General features: G+C 39.5%; 1 protein-coding gene across 1 annotated transcript in view; it reads right to left on the bottom strand.

Moving 5' to 3' along the window:
* Nucleotides 1-21165, bottom strand: part of LOC147032907 (RNA-binding motif, single-stranded-interacting protein 3-like) — a 192516-nt gene that overhangs the window by 26969 nt on the left and 144382 nt on the right. The window contains exons 10-11 of the mRNA XM_085870933.1: nucleotides 7305-7355; nucleotides 1740-1841 (exon numbers count right to left, since the gene is read on the bottom strand). Coding sequence (XP_085727059.1) covers nucleotides 1740-1841; nucleotides 7305-7355 — 153 coding nt within the window. The remainder of the gene's footprint in view (nucleotides 1-1739; nucleotides 1842-7304; nucleotides 7356-21165) is intronic.

The raw sequence follows: 21165 nt of genomic DNA on the forward strand, positions 1-21165 counted from the left end.
CACCAGACGGATAGTTTACAGCTGGGTCGGGATTCTACTGATGACTTCATATTTGCTTTTTGCTTGTTTGGGTTCCTTCTGATTACTCCAATGCAGCACTGTACCTATTTGGTCTTCCATTTGATTTTAATTGAATTTATATTAATCCCATTCTAAATCCAATTGAATAACGAGAAAGAGCAATCAGAGATTGCAGATGCTCACCAGAAATTGTTTTGTGTAGTGTTTGTGTACTGGTGTGTTATGTAATTAATAAGACATAATTAGAACTGCTACTTTATAATTGCTGGAAGTGATGACCGGGCACCAAGACGTTCTGCTTTGATGCGACCCTGCTTCGATTGGATATCTGACCCTGACCCATGACGTTTTTTTTATAATTATTCCATTGAATTTAGAATGGGATTAAAATAAATTAAATTCAAATCGAATGGAAGACCAAATTGGTACAGTCCTGTGTTGGAGTAATCAGAAGGAATTCAAACAAGCAAAAAGTAAAGATGAAGTCATCAAGAGGAACCTGAAGAGGATTCACATTTCAGCTGCTACTCCTCGACCCTGAAACCCATCCAAGCACAGCCAAGTGAGCCTTTTTCAAAAAAAAAATAACAATTAAGAACCTAGATGAAAAAAAAAACAAAACTTCTGGCTTCCAGACCATGCGTCTGATAAGGTTGAAATTTAAAACATGTTCCCCATCACTACTATATCATAATTTTGAAGTTTCACATCAATTGATTAAGCGCTTCAAGAGAAATAATATTTTTAAGATATTCGCTAAATCCAATATGGCTGCCAGACCATGTGACATCAATTATTCATGAATAACCTGGTATACCCAACACTTGGAGAACATTTGTGTGAAGTTTCCCCTCGATCTGTCCACCCATTCTGGAGAAGAAGATAATTTTTTGAATGTTTTAGGGTAAAACCAATATGGCTGCCAAATCACGTGACCGTTGACATCATCAATTTTCTTCTGTGGACCATTTTATCCCTAGATGACCCTCAAAAAATGTCATACTGATCAGATGTGACATTCTACATATGCAATTATGACAGCAGAACGAAGGCACCTATGATGTCATAAAAATTACACTAATTCCTCATGAGGAGTACTTGCTATGCACCAAGTTTCAATTTTTAACTTAGTATGGTTTGAGAGATACAGATCTCCAATTTTTTCCAATTTTTCAAACATGGCCACCACACCACGTGGCCTATGATGTCATAATTATTATCAATAAAACATTCTACATGGTTAGCCGCTCCTATGGTGAAAATTTCGTCTCAATTTGACAAGTGGCTGTGGAGAAAAACATGAAAGTTCTGTGCGGACAAACAAACAGACAGACAGACAAACAGACAGACAAACAGACAAACACAAGGACCCAAATGCAATACCCTCTCCTTCAGCGAGGGTAATAACACAATTTTAGATTCTTGCTTAAAGTTTATGAAAAGTAAAGTTCTTATTCATGTGTCTGCACTTTGCATAAAACATGACCATGGATGTTATACGTGATTCATTTAGTTTGCATCCGATTGTACAGACAGCAATGTATACTTTACGGACGATGAAAGAACATTAATTTGAAGTCTATTTGAGTGACCCTCGAGTAAGTCCTATAAAGGCAAATAATGGCGTTGTTGGAGATTCAAACAATCCGGTCTTACTCTACAACATCCAAATTCCTCGATACTAAAGGATTTAGAGAACAGAAAAGTGAAGGCCCTACCGGGTTTCCCAGAGAAAGATGGCCCATTTGGTGGGCTAGAGGTGTTAAGCTAGAGGCCTGTACAGGCAGTGGCTGGTCCATGGTCGGTGAGACGTAGGAAGCCTTGGGAGGGGAGGTGGGGTGAGAGAGGGGGAGGGGAAGGGGGAATAGATGGAAAGTGAGTGAGATGGGAGAAGAATAATTGTCAGGGGGTGTGACAAGGGTTGCATCAGCTGGCAGTTGTGATTTTCACATCTAGAACATTTTGGCAGCAAAATTGTACACCTGGTGCCATCTTCTGGAAGGCCCAAGCTAGATTGTCATTACAATACACCCAGGACCGCTACCGAGCCCCTCGAAAACACCTTCCATCACCCATCCCACCTCAATGCACTCAACTGGATATCTGCAGCCATTTCAATGAGATGCTCACCTTGCGACTTAAACAGCCATCAGAAAACACGACAATAGAACTTTGTAAAGTTTGGCACCTTGATCTGCTTTATTTGCTGAGAAAAGCCGCAAGGGCTCCAAGGATGAAGTGGTGATAGGAGCATGGTTCGCAATGTGAAAATTAATCTTCACACACGCACCTTTGCAACATGCATGACCAATGGTTCAAGCGATGGCTTTAAAATACCAACGAAATATTAACAGCTCATACAGTGTGATAATGAGTGCTTGTACTAAATGTCCAAAGGCTGTCAACACAACTGCACAGAAAGCCCAGTGGACATTGTTTGACTCTGAAGTTGAGATAAACCTAATTTTATCAGTCTTTCATTACCAATGTCTCCCACTTAATATTTCATTTCATTCTGTTCAATTCCATTTCAATGGGAAAAGCAGTCACATTGTAATCTGGGAAGGAGATGTTCAGCATAAAATGATTTGTTTGCTCATAAAGGATAGGAATAAAGGAGGGTGGGGAGGGAGGGGGGGTGTTGAGTGTGGGTAAAGCTGATTCCAAACCAGGAGTCGAAGGAAGAAAGATAATTCGAAGTCACATATGGTACTCTCATTTCCCTCTCATTGTGCTCTCATTTTTCTGGGCCCAATTTCCCTTTTTCATCTTTTCCCCTATACACGTCAATAGAAGCATTTTCTCAATTTACAACATGAATGTAGTTAATTCCGCCACCGAAGGTGGACGGAGGTTATGTTTTCACCCCAGTCTGTTTGTCTGTATGTTTGTTATCTTGTCAAAAAGAAGTTTTTGCAAGATATGTTAGTCAGCTTGTATGTTTTTTTTGTTTGTTTGTTTGTTTGTTTGTTTGTCTGTAATCACGTATAAAAAATTCTGCAGAGCACAGTTATCATTGGAAATTTTTGTAACTTCGCATACCAGAGGCCTATAGAGGTCCCTTTCAGCGCACAAAATTTTGAAGGTCAAGGTCAAAGGTCAAGGTCACTTTGTCGCAAATCAGGGGAGTCGACGAAACTCTTATTTTTTGAGTAATTTTGATCGGATCGTCTTCAAACTTCATGGGAATATAGTTCATGGTCTGGCACTCAGCTGATTAATTTTTGGTGGCGATTAGCCTTGACCTTCATGGTTAGCGCCTGAGGTCAAACATATTTGACCCCAAGGTCAAATTTTCAAGTTTTAGGAACCATATCGTGTAGTACCTCAAATTGAACACCTCAATGAGTGCTTTCTAGATATGTCAAGCTTGAGACATTATGACGTCATTTGGTGACGTTATGAGGCAAACGCATATTTTTCATGGTTACTCTGTAGAACGATTCTCATCGGAATCTCTCGTAGACAGATATTCCTCAAGGAGTCACTCCTGGTGGATAGCAGCTCTGTTCACCTCAGTGTGACCTTAAAGAAGTCACATGTGGTCACCTTTTGGCAAGATATTTGTCTGTCTGTCTGTCAATCGCCTGCAGGTCACAATTCTAAAGCAACTGTCATGAAACTTTACCACAACTGAGAAGTCTATTGATTTTGAGGGCAAAGGTCATCTTGAGATCACATTCCTAAAATTGTCATTTTTCATCCAATTGACTTGAAAGTTGAAATGGAATTGCATATTGGGGCACGGAATTGGGAAACCAACTATTTTTGGTGTCAAAAGGTCAACTGAAGGTCAGAATTTCTAAAATCATTTTTTTCCCCATCCAATTGACTTCAAATTTGAATAATCATTGAATATTGCATCATATAAATGGTCATTGGATTATTTTTGAGGTGTAAAGTTCAAAAGGTGAACTTTCTCAAATCTATTTTCATCTGAAAAATGATCACTTTTCATCCGATTGACCTGAGCTTTGATTAAGATCATTAATTTTCATCTTAATGAAAGGGACAATTTGATGAATCCATGGTAACCTATTTTTGGAAGGAGGAGGGAGGTGGACTTTGAAAGTATCGTGCTCTGCACGACGTTTTCCTGTTACTTGCAAAATCGAAGATTTTTCAAGTACAGTTCTGTATATTGGTCGGATGATTTTGTTATTCTGTCTGTCCGTCTGTTTGGTTGTATGTCTGTCAACCACCTGCAGGTCACTATTTTAAAGTGATCTTCACAAAACATTACTACCTGGTAGAGTTCGTCATAAGCAAGAAGCCTATTGTTTTTGATGTCAAAAGGTCAACATAGGACAACAGTCAACAACTTTGTCAAATTTCTAAAATCCTCAATTTAAATCTGATTCACTTGAAATTTCAACATGATTTTCAGATCAGCTCACTGAATACAACCACCAATTATTTTTTTAGGTCAGCACATGCCACCAAAAGGTCAACATTGGACAAATTGTCAACAACTTGGGATCATTTTCTAAAATCCTCAATTTTCATGAGATTGACTTGAAATTTGAAAAGCATTTGCATACAAGGTCAATTAATTCAACCACTAATTAATTTTCAGGTCAAAAGGTCAACACAGGCCTAATTTCTAAAATTGATAGATAGGGTCAAAAACGAAATATATCACTATATCTCAAAAAGTTGTGGGCGAGTTGTTTCAAGACAAGGTGGATGAGTTCAATAGGTGGCAAGAACAAGTGGATTGGATTTTGGTTCAGATACAGCCCATCAGTGGCATACAAAATGTAAACGGTTCCACCTGGCAGAGTACGTGCTCTACCGAGTGCCATTCTACTTTGTGCTGTTTTGCCAAGTTGTCACTCTGAGTGATTTTTCATGTATTTGTTGGTTTTTGTTTGTTTGTTTGTCTGTCCGCTCACCTCCAGCCCAAACCGCTCAACCTATCATCCTGAATTTGTCGGAGATGATGGTCAACGACCCTGCGACAGTCCTGCATTGAAGTTGCGTAAAATTTGGTCGACCAAAAGGCCATTTTTCTAAACTCCTCAAATTTCATCTGATTAAGTTGAAATTTGAAGAGGATTTGCATATCAAGTGAATGAATTCAAACACCTATTATTTTTGGGGTTGACATAGGTCAAAAGGCCAACATAGGTTAGCAGGTCAACACAACATAGGCCAAATATTTTAATTGTTTATAAAATTATCAATTTTCATCCGATTGACTTGTAATTTAAAGACCATTTGCATATCACCTTACTGAATTGAAGCACCAATTATTTTTGAGATCAACATCGGCCAAAAGGCCAAAATGGGTCAAATTTTCTAAAATCCTCAATTTTCATCCGATTAACTTGAAATTTGAAGAGCATTTGCATTTCAGGTCACTGAATTCAGCCACCTATTAATTTTGAGGTCAACATAGACCAAAAGGTCAAAAGGCAAATTTGGGTCAGATTTTCTAAAATCCTCAATTTTCATCCGATTGACTTGAAATTTGAAAATGAGTTTCATGTCACCCCATTGAATACAACCACCAATTATTTTTGAGGTCAGCATATGCCAAAACCTCAATAACTTAGGTGCACTTTCTAGTATCCTCAATTTTCATTCCAATGACTTGAAATTTGAGCAGGATTTGCATTTCAGGTCAATGACTTCAACCACTAATTATTTTTAAGGTCAAAAGGTCAACACAGGCCTAATTTCAAAAATTGATAGAGATGGCCAAAAACGATATATCAATATATATGTATATATATATATATATATATATATATATATATATATATATATATATATATATATATATATATATATATATATATGTCCATCCATTGGAACCACACTGTGCAAAGCATTGGTGCTACCTATAAGCAGTCTCCTTGGCTATTGGGCACAATCCTGGACGGGTCGCCACTCCGACACAGGATAACAGCAAGCTGGTACTCATTTTTCCGACCCCGGAAGGATGACAGGCAGAGTCAGCCCTACCTGGTATTCATTCAACAGTGAGTGGGATTTGAACTCAGGATCCTTGGATCATAAGCTCACCACCCTAACCATTAAGCCAACACCAGGCATCATGTGTGTGTGTGTATATACATATATATATATATATATATATATATATATATATATATATATATATATATATATATATATATATATATATATACACACATCCTGGTGTTGGCGCAGTGGTTAGGGCAGCGGCTTGGGATCCAAAAGGTCCTGAGTTCAAGCCCCGTTGGGCCACTGAATTAATACACCAGGGGGTTGACTCAGCCTGTCATCCTTCCGAGGTCGGCGAAATGAGTACCAGTGTACTGGGCCGGTGTATACCCCGGTTAAAATAGGTGTACCAGATCCCTGTGTCGCAAGAGGCGACCAGGGTTGCGTCAGGAAGGGCATCCGGTGTAAAACATGTGCCAAATCACTATGCGGATCATAATGATGATCCGCTGTGGCGACCCCTAACGGGAGCAGCCGAAAGAAGAAGAAGAAGAGATATATATATATATATATATGCCTCAAAAAGTTGTGGACGAGTTATGACAAAACAAGGTGGATGTGCTGGTCAGGTGATGAGAACAAGTGGAATAGATTTTGGTTCAGATCCAGCACATCAGTGGGATACAAAACGTAAACTGTTCAGCCTGGTGGAGGTATGTGATCTCCCGAGTGCCATTCGACTTTGTGCTTTTCTGCCAAGTGTCGCTCTCTGAGTGAATTTTCATCTGTTTGTTTGTTTGTTTGTTTGTATGTCAATCACCGACAGGTCACATTTTTTAGCTGATCTTCACAAAATGGTTAGAGAAGCCTATTGATTTTGAGGTCAAAATGTCAAGAACTTTGTCAAATTTTGAAAATCATAAATTTTCATCCGATTCACTTGAAATTTGAAGAAAATTTTCAAATCATGTTACTGAATTAAAACACCCATTAATTTTGAGGTCAACATAGGCCAAGAGGTCAACATAGGCCAAAGAGCAACCCGCCTGTTATTGGGATACAAAATGTAAACTGTTCATCCTGGTGGAGGTATGTGCTCTACCGAGTGCCGTTCTAGTTATTAATGTTACAATGCAAGTACAGTGTACATCAAATAGTGAAGGACAGTGGTTTAAAAGTTTTCAAGTTCCTCGTGGAATCCACCAACAAAGCCATCCTTCAAGGTGCTGAAATGGAGATTCAATCATATCAATCAATTTTGTCTTGTATATACAAGGTACATGCAGATTTGGAAACCTATTGATCAGTAAATGGACAAAACAAAAATGTTCCAATGTGCTGCTCTGTCTTACTTGAGGATGCATAATGTACTGATGCTGTGGAATCCAGGAACCTCCATGAAACTGAAAAAAAAGGAAAGGGGTTGTAGAACACATGAATACAATGAGAAAAAGTAGGGTTTTCATCACAAAAGCTTCAAATCGTGCCACTGTGGTACAGCCACTTTCAGTCAAAGCAGAAAATAGCGCAGCTATAATTATCTCATCTATATATTACTAAAACTCTCATCTTGTATGTATGTATGTATGTATGCATGTATGTATGTATGTATGTTCCCGAAATACAGCCAAAACGGTACACGATAGCGCAACATTTTGTCAGCCCACCGTACTCACCATTCCCCCGCGGTGTGCAGTATCAAGTTTCGTTAAAATCGGGCAACGAAAAAATTATTTTAAAAATCGATTCCTGATTCAGTCAAGTACTCTTCAGGAGAATTTGATCAATGCAAACAACCTCAGCGGTATAGTTCACTGGAGCTATCTTTTTTTTTTCTTGAAATGATTTATTTAAAAATCTCAAACATTTAGGATAGACAAATGTCACAACGGGAACCCAATGGGTTCACTGCCCCCCCCCCCGAGTAAATTATATTTTTGGAGAGAGAATTGAGGACAACAGGGCAGAGAATATCTTAGTTGGTAGTGTGCATACAAATGAGATATTGTGGATTGATCCGTGATGGTGTCAGACTCAAATACGGTGAAATTCCAGAAAGGAGGTTACTGCATCTGAGCAGGTGCTTCCGATAAAGATGCATAACTGGCTGTCCCATGTGCATTTCGTTGTGGACACTTTAAATACTCTACACATTATTACGAAAAGGATAGACCCTGACACACTGGCACCCTTGAAAAATTCACCGCTTGAAGTTAGCTGCATATTTTGTGCTACTTGAATCATACGGGTGTGTTGGAATATGAAATGGCACACTCATGATGGGCCAAACATCATTTCACTGCGCTCTAGGTACTAAGACACCCACTCCCTCCGGAAGCGGCAGTAAGGGTCATGTTATTACCCTCTTTGGGGTATATCGATGACAGTACATCTAGGCTTGGGTCCATTAGTCTGTGGTGGATGTGATAAGCATAAAATGCCTCATGTATGTAGGGATTCCTCCAGATTTATTTAAATTTGTATTAAACAGCAGTAGCCACTGTTTAAAAAGGTAAACATACATGTTTGTGTTTTGTATTCATTTTTTTACTTCTGGTGGGCTTGCCCCACAGAACTCAACGATAAGCAATTTATACATGTTAACACAGTGTTTGTCCGAGGAGAAGAAACCCCTTTTGGTATTAATATTGTTTTGCAATAACATTAATGATGTCTGGTGTTGGCTTAATCGTTAGGGTGGTGGGCTTTGGATCCCACTCAGCTGTTGAATTAATACCAGGTGGGGTTAACTCGGCCTGTTATCCTTCAGAGGTCGGCAAAATGAGTGCCAGCATGCTGGTATACTGTGTCGGAGTGGCGACCTGTCTCGGATTGTGCCCAATAGCCAAGGAGACTGCTTAGGCAGCACCAATGTTCTGCACAGAGTATGGTCCCAATCTCATAATAACATTAATATGATGCTATTATCATTGGTGTTGTTATTACCTCCGTCACAGAGCGTGAACAGAGCTTACTTTTTCACCCCCTGTCTGGATGTTTGTCCATCTGTGAACAGGATATCTCAAAACGGTTGTGGACGAATTTGGACGAAATTTGATGGAGAGGTTGGGTGGATGACAAGGATGAAATTATCAGATTTTGGTGATGATCCGGATACGGATTCTAGAATTTTGAAAGTGATTCTTCACCATTGAGAGATGTGGCCAAAAACGATATGTAGCATGATATTTCAAAAAGTTGTGGATGAATTACAACAAAACTAGGTCGATGAGTTGGTTCGGTGACAAGAACAAGCTGATTCAATTTAGGTTCAGGATCCAGATCCGGTCTTGCAGTTTCACTGTGATACAAAACATACACTGTTCAGCCTGGCGGATGGATGCGCTCTCCAAAATGCCCATTCTAGTTCCTTATATTATTAGAAGCAGCCTTGGAAAAATGCCACGATAAGCTTTCTGAGCATGGATTTTGCCCAAGGTGGAAAACCCCCTTGGGAAGGGGGCAAATGAAGTTGCACAACCTCCATGTGATGCCTGAGTACCCCTGTCAAATGAGTTTGAGATTGGATAAGTAATGACCGAATGTATCATGGTCAAAAAGCAGTCAGACAGACACAGATGCCATTCTGCATATTTTAGTATGATGTCATGTGATACCTTGCGATAAGTAGAAAAGGGGGAAAAAAAGTCACATGGCAAGTGAAGTTTTGCGATTTCTTGTTCATTTTCCCGGAATATGATGTCACATTGCTTACGGGAATGCCACAGCCATGGAGCGATTACATAATTCAATAAGTTCAGCACATGATGAACACCATTTGTTTCTCAGTCGCAAACATTTGAAATTGCAGCGGCTTATGGCTTATTGGAAAACATTAAATAGAATAAATTATTGGTTAGAAGAAAAGTAATTTTCTTTCACATTGGAAAACAAGAATGTTGAGGTTGGCATATTGTTTGTGAGATTCCAAAACCATTTGAAGGTCAAAATCTCTCGGACCCTTCAATTTGCACAGTGTTTTGCACCACATTTGATGTCATCCGTTTAAAAGAATTTCATAACAAAAATGTACACCCTCTCATCACTTTCACGCTTCAGTTTTGGTCATTCATTTGGCGCAGAAAATCAGGCCAAAATTTACAACATTCAATAAAAGCAAATGGCATGTTTTATACGCAATTTGATGAGTGTGGTGTATTGTGTAATGTATGGGAAGCACATGTGCCAAGTTTATTGTAACTGCAAACAACACAGTGAGATTCAGACACCTTAGTGCAGGTAGAACACTGATGGGCATAAGCATGGCACAGTGGTCGGTACAATCACAAGCCAATGTTTAGGGGTTTCTCACAGTGGCTGGGTAAAGGCAGGGATGGTTGAACTTTGAATGACAAAATGCGCAAGACCGGCCAATATCATTAAGGCCCCATAAGGGTGCTTTCTCAGGAGAAGAAATACAAATGCACAACAAACAAACAAATGCGCATGTGAACACACAACAAATGACACACAATTTTAAAATTCCAACGCACATGAGGTTTAAAAAAATGTATAAGATGAATGGATTTTGAAATAAAAATTGAAAGGACCTTGTTATACACAAGGAACCTTTTACATAAGTTTGGCTCTTATAATGTCAAGGTTTCATTTGTAGCTAGAGAGGAGGGGAAAAAATAAAGACTCGCTGATAGTCGTCTATGCTATTAGTCAACAAATAAATCCCCAGGCTTTGTTCTATGGTCCTACACACAATATTTCCATGGCAGTATCCTTATATCCTTATTAGATCCTGGTGCTGGCTCAGTGGTTAGGGTAGCGGCTTGGGATCCAAGGGTCCTGAGTTCAAGCCCCGTTAGCCACTGAATTAATACACACTCAGCCTGTCATCCTTCTGAGGTCGGCAAATTGAGTACCAGCTTGCTGGGATAATTGAGCCATTCGAGGTCAGAAAATCATCTATGGCAGCGGGTAGATGAGGCGCGAATTAGCGACTGCTAATATACTTACAGAACGGTATGAAGTGCACTCCGCCTTTCTGGGGAGACCGGTTCAAGTGAACACCGCGATCTTTCAATAGGACTGGCAACCACTGCAGATTATTTCTGCCACCGAGAGGCAAAATGCCCGAGTACGCTCGATCAGATGGATGGATACTTATATCCATTGCCCCTCCTGGTTTCATAATGGTGACAAACCCTTATACATTGGTTTCATATATTTTTTTACATTATATTTTTAGCACTGTATGAGGTATTTTTACCCATCGCTTTGCTGATGGATTTAATCAAACGACAACATGTTGTACTTAATGAACATTCTGCTCAATTCACCCGATCATTTGGTCACTCTTCAATCTGCTTGGAAGTCAGCGAACATCACCTTCGTCAGCCAACCTTGCTGCTTATTTATATATGTCATGAGCAAAAATCACTTCTGCTTTGCTGCTCAGTGTTGGATGCTTTGATATGAACATCCACTTAAAATGAGTGAAATTAAACGTTTTGAAAATTTAGAATTATTCTCACTCAAATTTCAACATTACTGTAATGCATATTGTCCAGTTGTTTAAAATTTCTTTATAAAGAAGATGATTTGTTTTCAGTAATATCTCGATTTGCAAACAACATGCATTCCTGAAAAGTAATTCTTAAATCAAAAGTTCATAAATCGGGAGTGATTTTCATGCATATACAGCACCAGTCAAAAGTTTGGACACATCTCATTCAAGGGTTTTTCTATATTTTACTATTTTCTGCATTTTAGAATAATAGTGAAGACATCAAAACTATGAAATAACACAGATGGAATTATGTACTAACCAAAAAAGTGTGAAACAAATCAAAGTATATTTTATATTCTTCAAAGTAACCACCCTTTGCCTTGATGACAGCTTTGCACACTCTTGGCATTCTCTTAACCAGCTTCATGAGGTAGTCACCTGGAATGCTTTTCCAACAGTCTTGAAGGAGTTCCCACATATGCTGAGCACTTGTTGGCTGAGGCAGTTTCATCATAGCGTTTGATGGTTTATGCGACTGCACTTGAAGAAACTTTCAAAGTTCCTGAAATTTTCTGGATTGACTGACCTTCATATCTTAAAGTAATGATGGACTGTCGTTTGTTTTTGCTTCGTTGAGTTGTTCTTGCCAAAATATGCACTACTACAGTGCAGACAAAATAATGGACTTTTACTAAATAGGGTTATTTACTGTATACCAACCCTACCTTGTCACAACACGACTGATTGGCTGAAACACCTTATGAAGGAAAGAAATTCAACAAATTAACTTTTAACAACAAATCTGTTCATGGAAAAGCATTCCAGGTGACTACCTCATGAAGCTGGTTGAGAGAATGCCAAGAGTGTGCAAAGCTGTCATCAAGGCAAAGGGTGGTTCTTTGAAGAATATAAAATGTAAAATATATTTTGATTTGTTTTTCACTTTTTGGTTACTACATAATTCCATGTGTTATTTCATAGTTTTGATGTATTCACTATTATTCTACAATGTAGAAAATCTTTAAAATAAAGAAAAACCCTTGAATGAGTAGGTATGGCCAAACATTTGACTTGTACTGTGTATACATATCTAAATATATATGTATATATATATATATATATATATATATATATATATATATATATATATATATATATATATATATATATATGTATATATATATATATATATATACATTGATCGATATAGTGAGGGGATGTGTTCCCAAAAAATAATTTCCACCCCAAAATTCAGCAATTGAGAAAATATTTTTTTAAATGTACAGTAATAAGTAACACCAACGTCACTTTCAAACTATGTAAGCTATCCATAGTCAAATGTGAAAACCTCTCAGAATGTGAAAACCACCGGTCACTCACACCAGATGTCTCCATAGTAAAACTTTCGCCATCACTGCACTTTAAGTCTTCAAAAAGGCTCTTGGTCATTTCTTTAATGACAATCGTCTTAACTGGAACATTTTTTTGAGTTTGACTTTCAATCAAAACACTTAGCAAACACTCCATATTTTCCATTACAGAGCTAAGTGTTTTGGTAATTTTCACTTCACTGGAAGGTGTCACACATCGAGCACATACCACTATCCTTACTTTGTTGTTGCGTTTCGTAATCAACATTGTAATTGCAAGGCAAAAGTCATGTTCAATATCCGAAAGGTGGGAACCAGTATCAAACCTTCTTAGAATTTATAATTTACTTTCTAACGATACCACTTTCTTGTCTTTCTTTCCACTCGTATCACTTTCTTGAGCACTTATCTTCCTTTTATGAGCCATAGTTATGGATGAATACAGTACAGTACCACACTGTAATGTACAAGAATATTTGAGTGAATAAAATGCACTTTAACACTGCACCACAGCACAAACATAACGACGTAGCTATGTAGGAGAGAATGAGAGAAGGAAAACTCTGACATCATCATCCTGGATGTGAGCGAGTGCCGCTGTGACATTTTGCAGCAAGATACGTGTATATTTCCAATTACATGATCAAATTTTTTCATCAAAAGATCATGAGGCCACATTTTTAATTTGTACTTGAAAACTTAGTTGACTGAAGTTGAGCAAAAGTTCATAATGTCACAATTTGAGGTCATAAATCGAATTTTTGGGATTAAAAAATTTGGTTTGTAAGATTCAATGTTTGTAAATTGGAGTTTTGTAAATCGGGATATTACTACACTGGCTCGTGGCGACCACCGGATGGTGCTATATGATACACATTCACATGAAGAGAATTGGGGTCTTCCCCTCACCCCAAACCTTCTCCCTCAGATATGCTACCCTTGCAGAAACCATACGTGGGATACCCGAAAGCAACATGCCAAATTTATTTGGCATGTGTGCGATAGACATATATATATTTTTCAAAAAAAAAAACTATATATATATATATATATATATATATATATATATATATATATATATATATATATATATATATATATATATATATATATATATATATATATATATATATATATATATATATATATATATATATATATATCCTGGTGTTGGCGCAGTGGTTCGGGCAGCGGCCTGGTATCCAAAAGGTCCTGAGTTCAAGCCCCGTTGGGCCACTGAATTAATACACCAGGGGGTTGACTCAGCCTGTCATCCTTCCGAGGTCGGCGAAATGAGTACCAGTATACTGGGCCGGTGTATACCCCGGTTAAAATAGGTGTACCATATCCCTGTGTCGTAAGAGGCGACCAGGGTTGCGTCAGGAAGGGCATCCGGTGTAAAACATGTGCCAAATCTCTATGCGGATCATACGGATGATCCGCTGTGGCGACCCCTAATGGGAGAAGCCGAAAGAAGATATATATATATATATATATATATATATATATATATATATATATATATATATATATATATATATATATATATGTACATATATCGTTTATTCCACAAATAAATCCTAAAATGGCCCGGACAATATTATTGGCACCGTTAAGAAGTTGTTAGAAACAATGAAAATTCAAGCAGATGATTCTCCTCCACTTTGGAATTGAACTCACCTGTGGTGAGTTGCAGGTGCCAGCAATATAAAGAAATCACTCATTCAACCACTTTGAAAAGAGAAAAGGAGCCATTCTGCTGTTTGTGTCACTGTGTGTACAACAATGAGCATGGAGAAAAGAAAGAAAACCAGAGAATTGTCTGAGGAGGTCAGACAAGATTTTAGCCAAGCATGGACAATCTCAAGTTGACAAGTCCATCTCCAGAGACCTTGATGTTCCTGTGTCCACTGTACGCAATGTTATCAGGAAGTTTAAGGCCCATGGCACTGAAGCCAACCTCCCTGGATGTGGTTACAAGAGAAAACTTGATCCTTGATTGCAGCGAAGGATTGTTTGAATGGTGGAGAAAGCACCTCGATCAACTGCCAAACAGATTCAAGCTGACCTTCAGACACAAGGTATGACAGTTTCAACTTGCACCATCCGTCGCCAACTCAATGAAAGGGGGTTCTATGGTAGGAAACCCAGGAGGACCCCACTGGAAAGAGAGAGAGAGAGAGAGAGAGAGAGAGAGAGAGAGAGAGAGAGAGAGAGAGAGAGAGAGAGAGAGAGAGAGAGAGAGAGAGAGAGAGAGAGAGAGAGAGAGAGAGAGAGAGAGAGAGAGAGAGAGAGAGAGAGAGAGAGAGAGAGAGAGAGAGAGAGAGAGAGAGAGAGAGAGAGAGAGAGAGAGAGAGAGAGAGAGAGAGAGAGAGAGAGAGAGAGAGAGAGAGAGAGAGAGAGAGAGAGAGAGAGAGAGAGAGAGAGAGAGAGAGAGAGAGAGAGAGACAGACAGACAGACAGACAGATATAAGAAAGCCCGGCTGGTGTTTGCCAAAACACACCTGAACAAGTCAAATCCTTCTGGGAGAATGTCCTGTGGACAGATGAAAACAAATTAGAGCTTTTTAGTAAAGCACATCATCACTATGTTTTCAGAAAACAAAATGAATCCTTCAAAGAAAAGAACACCTTCCCGACAGAAAATCATGGAGGAGGTTCAGTGATGTTTTGGGGATGCTGTGCTTCCCCTGGCACTGGGTGCCTTGATTGTGTACATGGCATCATGAAATCAGGAGATTACCAAGGCATTTTGGAGTGCAATGTTCAACTCAGTGTCAGAAAGCTGCGTCTCCGTCAAAGGTCATGATTCTTGCAGCACGACAATGACCCCAAACACACTTCAAAAAGCACCCAGGAGTGGTTCAAGAGAAAATGCTGGACTGTTTTGAAGTGACCAGCAATGAGTCCAGATCTAAATCCCATTGAACACCTGTGGAGAGATCTGAAAACAGCAGTTAGGAGAAGGCACCCTTCAAATCTGGGAGAACTGGAGCAGTTTGCACAAGAAGAGTGGGTCAAACTATCAGTAGAGAGGTGGAGGAAGCTCATTCATGGCTATAGGAAATGCTTGACTGCAGTTATTTTGACCAAAAGCTGTTCTACCAAATAGTACATCGAGGGTGTCAATAATTTTGTCAATGCCATTTCTTTTCATTTTCTGATTTAAAGGGATATATTAGGTTCTGAATCAAAAACAAAGGTTCTGTAATATTAACAGTGAAATAAAGAATTGTGGAGACCAAATACTTTTGTCAATTTCAACTTATTTTTCGAGGAAATTTTGAGTTATTTGAAAAAAGTGCAAGGGTGTCAATATTTTTGGCCGCGATTGTAGCATGATATCTCAAAAAGATGTAGACGGATTCGGACGAAACTTGGTGGACACATTGGGTGTGTGATAAGGAATAATTAGTTCAATTTTTGGTGAATATCCAAATTCAGATCCGATAATTTTTTAAGCGATTCTTCAACATTAAGAGATTAGGCCAAAACCTATATCCAGCACGATATCTCTCAAAGTTGTAGACGGATTCGGATGAAACCTGGTTGACAGGTTGGGTGTGTGACAAGGACAAACTGATTCGATTTTGGCGAAGATGCACATCTGGATCTGGATACGAGAATTATTTAATTTTTAAAGTGATTCTTCACCATTGAGAGATCGGGTCAAAAACGATGCACAGTAATAGCTCACCATACGCTCGTGATGCGTTCCTGAAAAACGGGTGTATTGTGAATCAGCTTGTTGCAAAGCAAGTTTTCCCATCAGAATAATGTGAGAAATAGGAGATATGTTCCCGAAGGATGTCAAAAACTAGCATTTTTCTCGAATCCCAGCTGCCTGCCTTTTCAATAACATCTTGAATCACCTCCTCTTCAATCCTCCCTTGGTAGGGAGGAACACAATCAGGCCAGAGTTTCCTCCACACACGCTGAGGTTTGCAGACCTAACTTCCTTCCAAGACTCATCGATGTTCTCGATTGCATTAAATATGTTGTGCCCATTCCAGAGCTTTTAAACATTATAAAATGTCCAATTTCATTTGAAGGGAAATGCTTCGTTTACTTTTCTTGGGCTGCGACATTTCAAACTTTCAGGCACAAATGAAATGGCAACAAAAATTAATATTAAGCCGTTGAGCAAACTGTAAGCACACGGACTGGACATGTTAAGACCAAGTTCGGCAGTAAGAACAAGAAATAGTATCACGTGAGTCCCCACGTGGTATCAGTTTGTGAACGTTTACATAATTTTCATCACATTCTTCATTTCTGTTACGTTTAGCTAAATATTTATTTGTTAAAATTTAAAAAAAAAACGATCCAAAGGCACCTTCTTTTTCAGGATTTATGCAGGATGTACTTCACTGAACTGTGTGTGTGTGCAAATATCCACTGTGTGCCAACACATCAGGTGAAATAGAATACCTGGAGCAGAGCTCCTGGAGTGGAATGTAAATTTAGGTGAACTGTCATGCTGGGTCGTGATTTGGATCTTGTGAAATATGGATTCACTCACATAACATTCATTTACTATAAAACGTAGTGGTTTTTTTAACCTTTCAAAGTGAAATACAATTAAAGCTCTTAGAATGTCAAGGAAGCATCATGGACTGGAGCATGTCCTTTGCAGTTCTTGTGCAACACCGGGGTGGAACACATTGGTGTATGTCTGAAGCCAGTGAGTGGATTAGGGAGGTTGAGTCACAATGTATAAGCAGCAAAAATGGAAACAGGAGTGTTGAGAAACATAGTGTAGAAGATAGTAGAAAAATCGTGCAAATTATGATACAAGCATCAAATTTGGCATTTCTGTTCTGCAGGGCTTTCTGATCAAATCTGCCTGATTGACCATTTGAAAATCCAAATTTTGAAAAATTAAAAAAAACTTCAAAAAAAATTGAAGTCACAGCTGGCTGAAATTCTTGAAGCGCAAGTGAACATCCCAGACAGAGAACCAAGGGGAGATACGGTCATCATTGATGGCTCAGCACTTATCAATGCCCTACCTCCAAGCACTTCAAAGATATTTGATGACTATGCTAAAGAAGACATCATCCCAAAGGTGGAATCCTATGGTGCCAGGTACGAGAGGGTGGACGTAGTGTTTGATGTGTACAAGAAGTCAAGTCTGAAGTCCGAGCAAGGTCGAAAAGGGGGGCAAGGAATCAGAAGAAGAGTGACAGGAACCAGTAAGACCCCAAGTAACTGGAGAAGCTTTCTTCGAGATGACAGCAACAAGACTGAGCTGTTTCACTTCCTTGTGGAAAAGATGTGTGAAGCACAGACGACAAGCACAGTCATTGTCACAAAAGGAGAAGATGCCATTAGCAACACAAGGAAGTCACTGGATGCTGTGTCTCCATGTTGTCATGAAGAAGCTGACACTCGAATATTTGTACACGCCAGGGATGCAACGACGGATGGTAGCAAGTCCATTATCATTAAGGCTAATGACACGGACGTACTAGTCATAGCAATATCTGTACTGCCATCCTTACAGGAACTAGGTCTTGAGAACATGTGGATTGCCTTTGGACAAGGAGCCAAGGCACGATGGATTCCAGTCCATGAGGTAGTTTCTGCAATAGGGCCTGAGAAAGCTCGAGGGATCCCATACTTCCATGCGTTCACTGGATGTGACGTCGTGTCTGCCTTCCACGGTAAAAGGATGTGACGTCGTGTCTGCCTTCCAGGGTAAAGGGAAGAAAACTGCATGGCAGACTTGGAACGTCTTTGATGATGTTTCTGAAACATTCATCAATCTCAGCCAGCATCCAACATTGATTCGTGATCTTGACTTTTTTGAAGTTTTTTTTTTTTTTTCAAATTTTGATTAGAATCCCCTGGAGAACAAATGTGCCAAATTTGATGCTTGTATCATCATTTGCACGATTCCTCTCAAAAAGTGCTGTTATCTGCCCAACTAACGATGGTGAGGTATAGCATGATATTTCAAAAATGTATTGGGCCCGATATGTTCTTGTGGATCAGGCATTGCGTGGCGGAGGTAAGCGCTCTACCGAGTGCCCTTCTAGTATAATATAGATTAGTGCTGGTGGATGGCGGAGACTGCTCTGGCCTTTAAGGAAACTCCAAAATGACATTTCCCCATTCTAAAACTCAGTAGTGTAATGGTTAAGAGCATGTGCTCTGTCTGAGTCTGGGTGGTGTGTGGTTTGAACCCCAATTGAGTCATACCAAAGACTTTTAAAATGGTATGTGCTGCTTCCTTGCTTTATGCTCAGAATTGAAAAGGATACAGCATAGACAAGCAACCAGATGGTGACAACCATTGCACAGGTTTGATGGACCGAATGGCTTGTGTTGAAGCTCTTTCGAAGGGAACTCGTCATGTTTTTTTTATTTATGAAATGCCATCAGAAAACAGTAAAAACTAGAGCGAAGTCGATGGCATGCTATCGCAAATCCCCACGCCTTCCGGCAAAAGCAGTTGAAGAATAGCAAAAAAGTTCCACCAGGAATGACCCAATATCAAATTTTGAGTTAAGAAAAATTCCATTTTGACCCCTGTGACCCCAAATCCCCACCTCTTGGGGGCATGACCCGGAGTTCCAATCCGAAAACATCATATTTTATGCATCCCCTAATATTGATCGTATATACAAAGTTTCATTTAAAAATGTTTAAAAATGTGCCCGTAATTGCATTTTTCGGTGTTTGACCCTGCCCTTGGGGGCAGGGCCTAAAGTGACACCGCTCTTGCACCTTCATGCCATGTGGTGATCATAACTACCAAGTTTGGCGAATTTCTGCACAACCGTTTAGGAGAAGCTTAGCGTGACGGACGGACAGACAGACAGACGGAACGGAACCGATTACAATATTCCCCTTTTTAAAAAAAAGCATGGGGATAATAAATAATTGGTGATGGCAAGGCACAGTGACTGAGGTTGACGTCCTGGGATGATGTGGTGGTCATGACACCCATTCACTAACAACATTATTGATATTTTTGTCCCCCACCCCTCCAACAAGGTTGGAGATGGGGGGGGGGGACATTAAAATGAGCTACATCCGACTGACCGAGCTACCAACTAATCGTCTGTCCATGTAGTTTTGTGTGCACGATATTTCAAAAACCGTTCAAGATTTAGCTTTCATAGAACACAGATGTATTCCTCACACCGTCCCAAAGGTGGGGAACCTAGAGTATCAGCTTCTTGATATTTGTTGCCCCTGTTGTGTGTTCAGATGTGTACCAAAATCTGTAGTTATGGGAACACACCTTTATACCTCAGGTGAAGATGCGCTGGATTGGCACGTGATGATAGCAACCCTATACCAGAGATTTGTTTCTGAAAATGACCTCCAGTTACAGTAGTGAAATGCTCAATGTCCAATTAAAATCAGGTTGTCTAATCGATGTGCCCTATATCACAGCATGGATCCACATTCAAAAATCTTGTGCCAATTTTTGATTGGTTGCTTGTGAGAGTGTCTGCAATTCCTTGCAATAATGAGTCCCCTTGTTTATTTTTTATTTATTTCATGGTCAATACTATTCAGCCTGCAACGAATGTTGCACACACGCAGCAGACTATGGCAGAAAACCCGAAGAACGTGTACCTCGACTCGATATCACTCCACAAAACCTGTTTCCACATTTCATGGCCACAGGATGCCATTCATTGTCGTATGCCATTCGACAAGATGCCTTGATCAGGCGGATGAAAGGCTTTTGTACAGCTGCTTTTCCATGGAATTCCATGGAATGCTGAGCTTGACAAACTGCACTGGTGTAACCTGACATCCTAATGACTCCCCAAACTCTCATCAAATCATAGAGATTTGATGTGGCAAAAGAATCACATCTATTCTGTCTAACAATCCATTACATGGTTTTGTTCTTTCCTAAGGCAATTTCCAATGGTGTGCCAGATCGATCATCAGGGATGGAGTTACCTGTAATCTTCCACTTCCTGACAACGATCATGATGGAGGTGCTGACTGTACAACAGCCACTTATCATTCCTTCGTAGAACTCCATTAACTCCTTCTCTTAGAAACTGAGCAATGTGACAGTTTCCTGACAAATTGTACTTCTTTGTTGATGATGAGCAAATCGGATACACAAAAGCAACTCTTGCAACTGTAAAGTGGTTTCCCATGACTTTTAAGTGTGTTGTTCAACAAGATAGTGGAGAGGCAGCACACTTGCCTTTGAGATGTCTCATTCTGGTTTGATTCTTGACGCGATAATAAACTATCACGGGATGACTTCACAGGCAGGGCGTTGCGTCGAAGTGTTATATTCTTTGAATGGGACATTGAGATGGTGACCCATGTGCAAGCATTGATTTCTGGTGGACAGTAAAGACAATGCGGTGTCTTTCGCAAATAATAGGCGATTGTCAC

The sequence above is a fragment of the Eptatretus burgeri genome, chromosome 2 (genome assembly GCF_056783735.1).
Source record: "Eptatretus burgeri isolate ZD-2024b chromosome 2, Ebu_testis_v1, whole genome shotgun sequence".
NCBI lineage: Eukaryota > Metazoa > Chordata > Myxini > Myxiniformes > Myxinidae > Eptatretus > Eptatretus burgeri.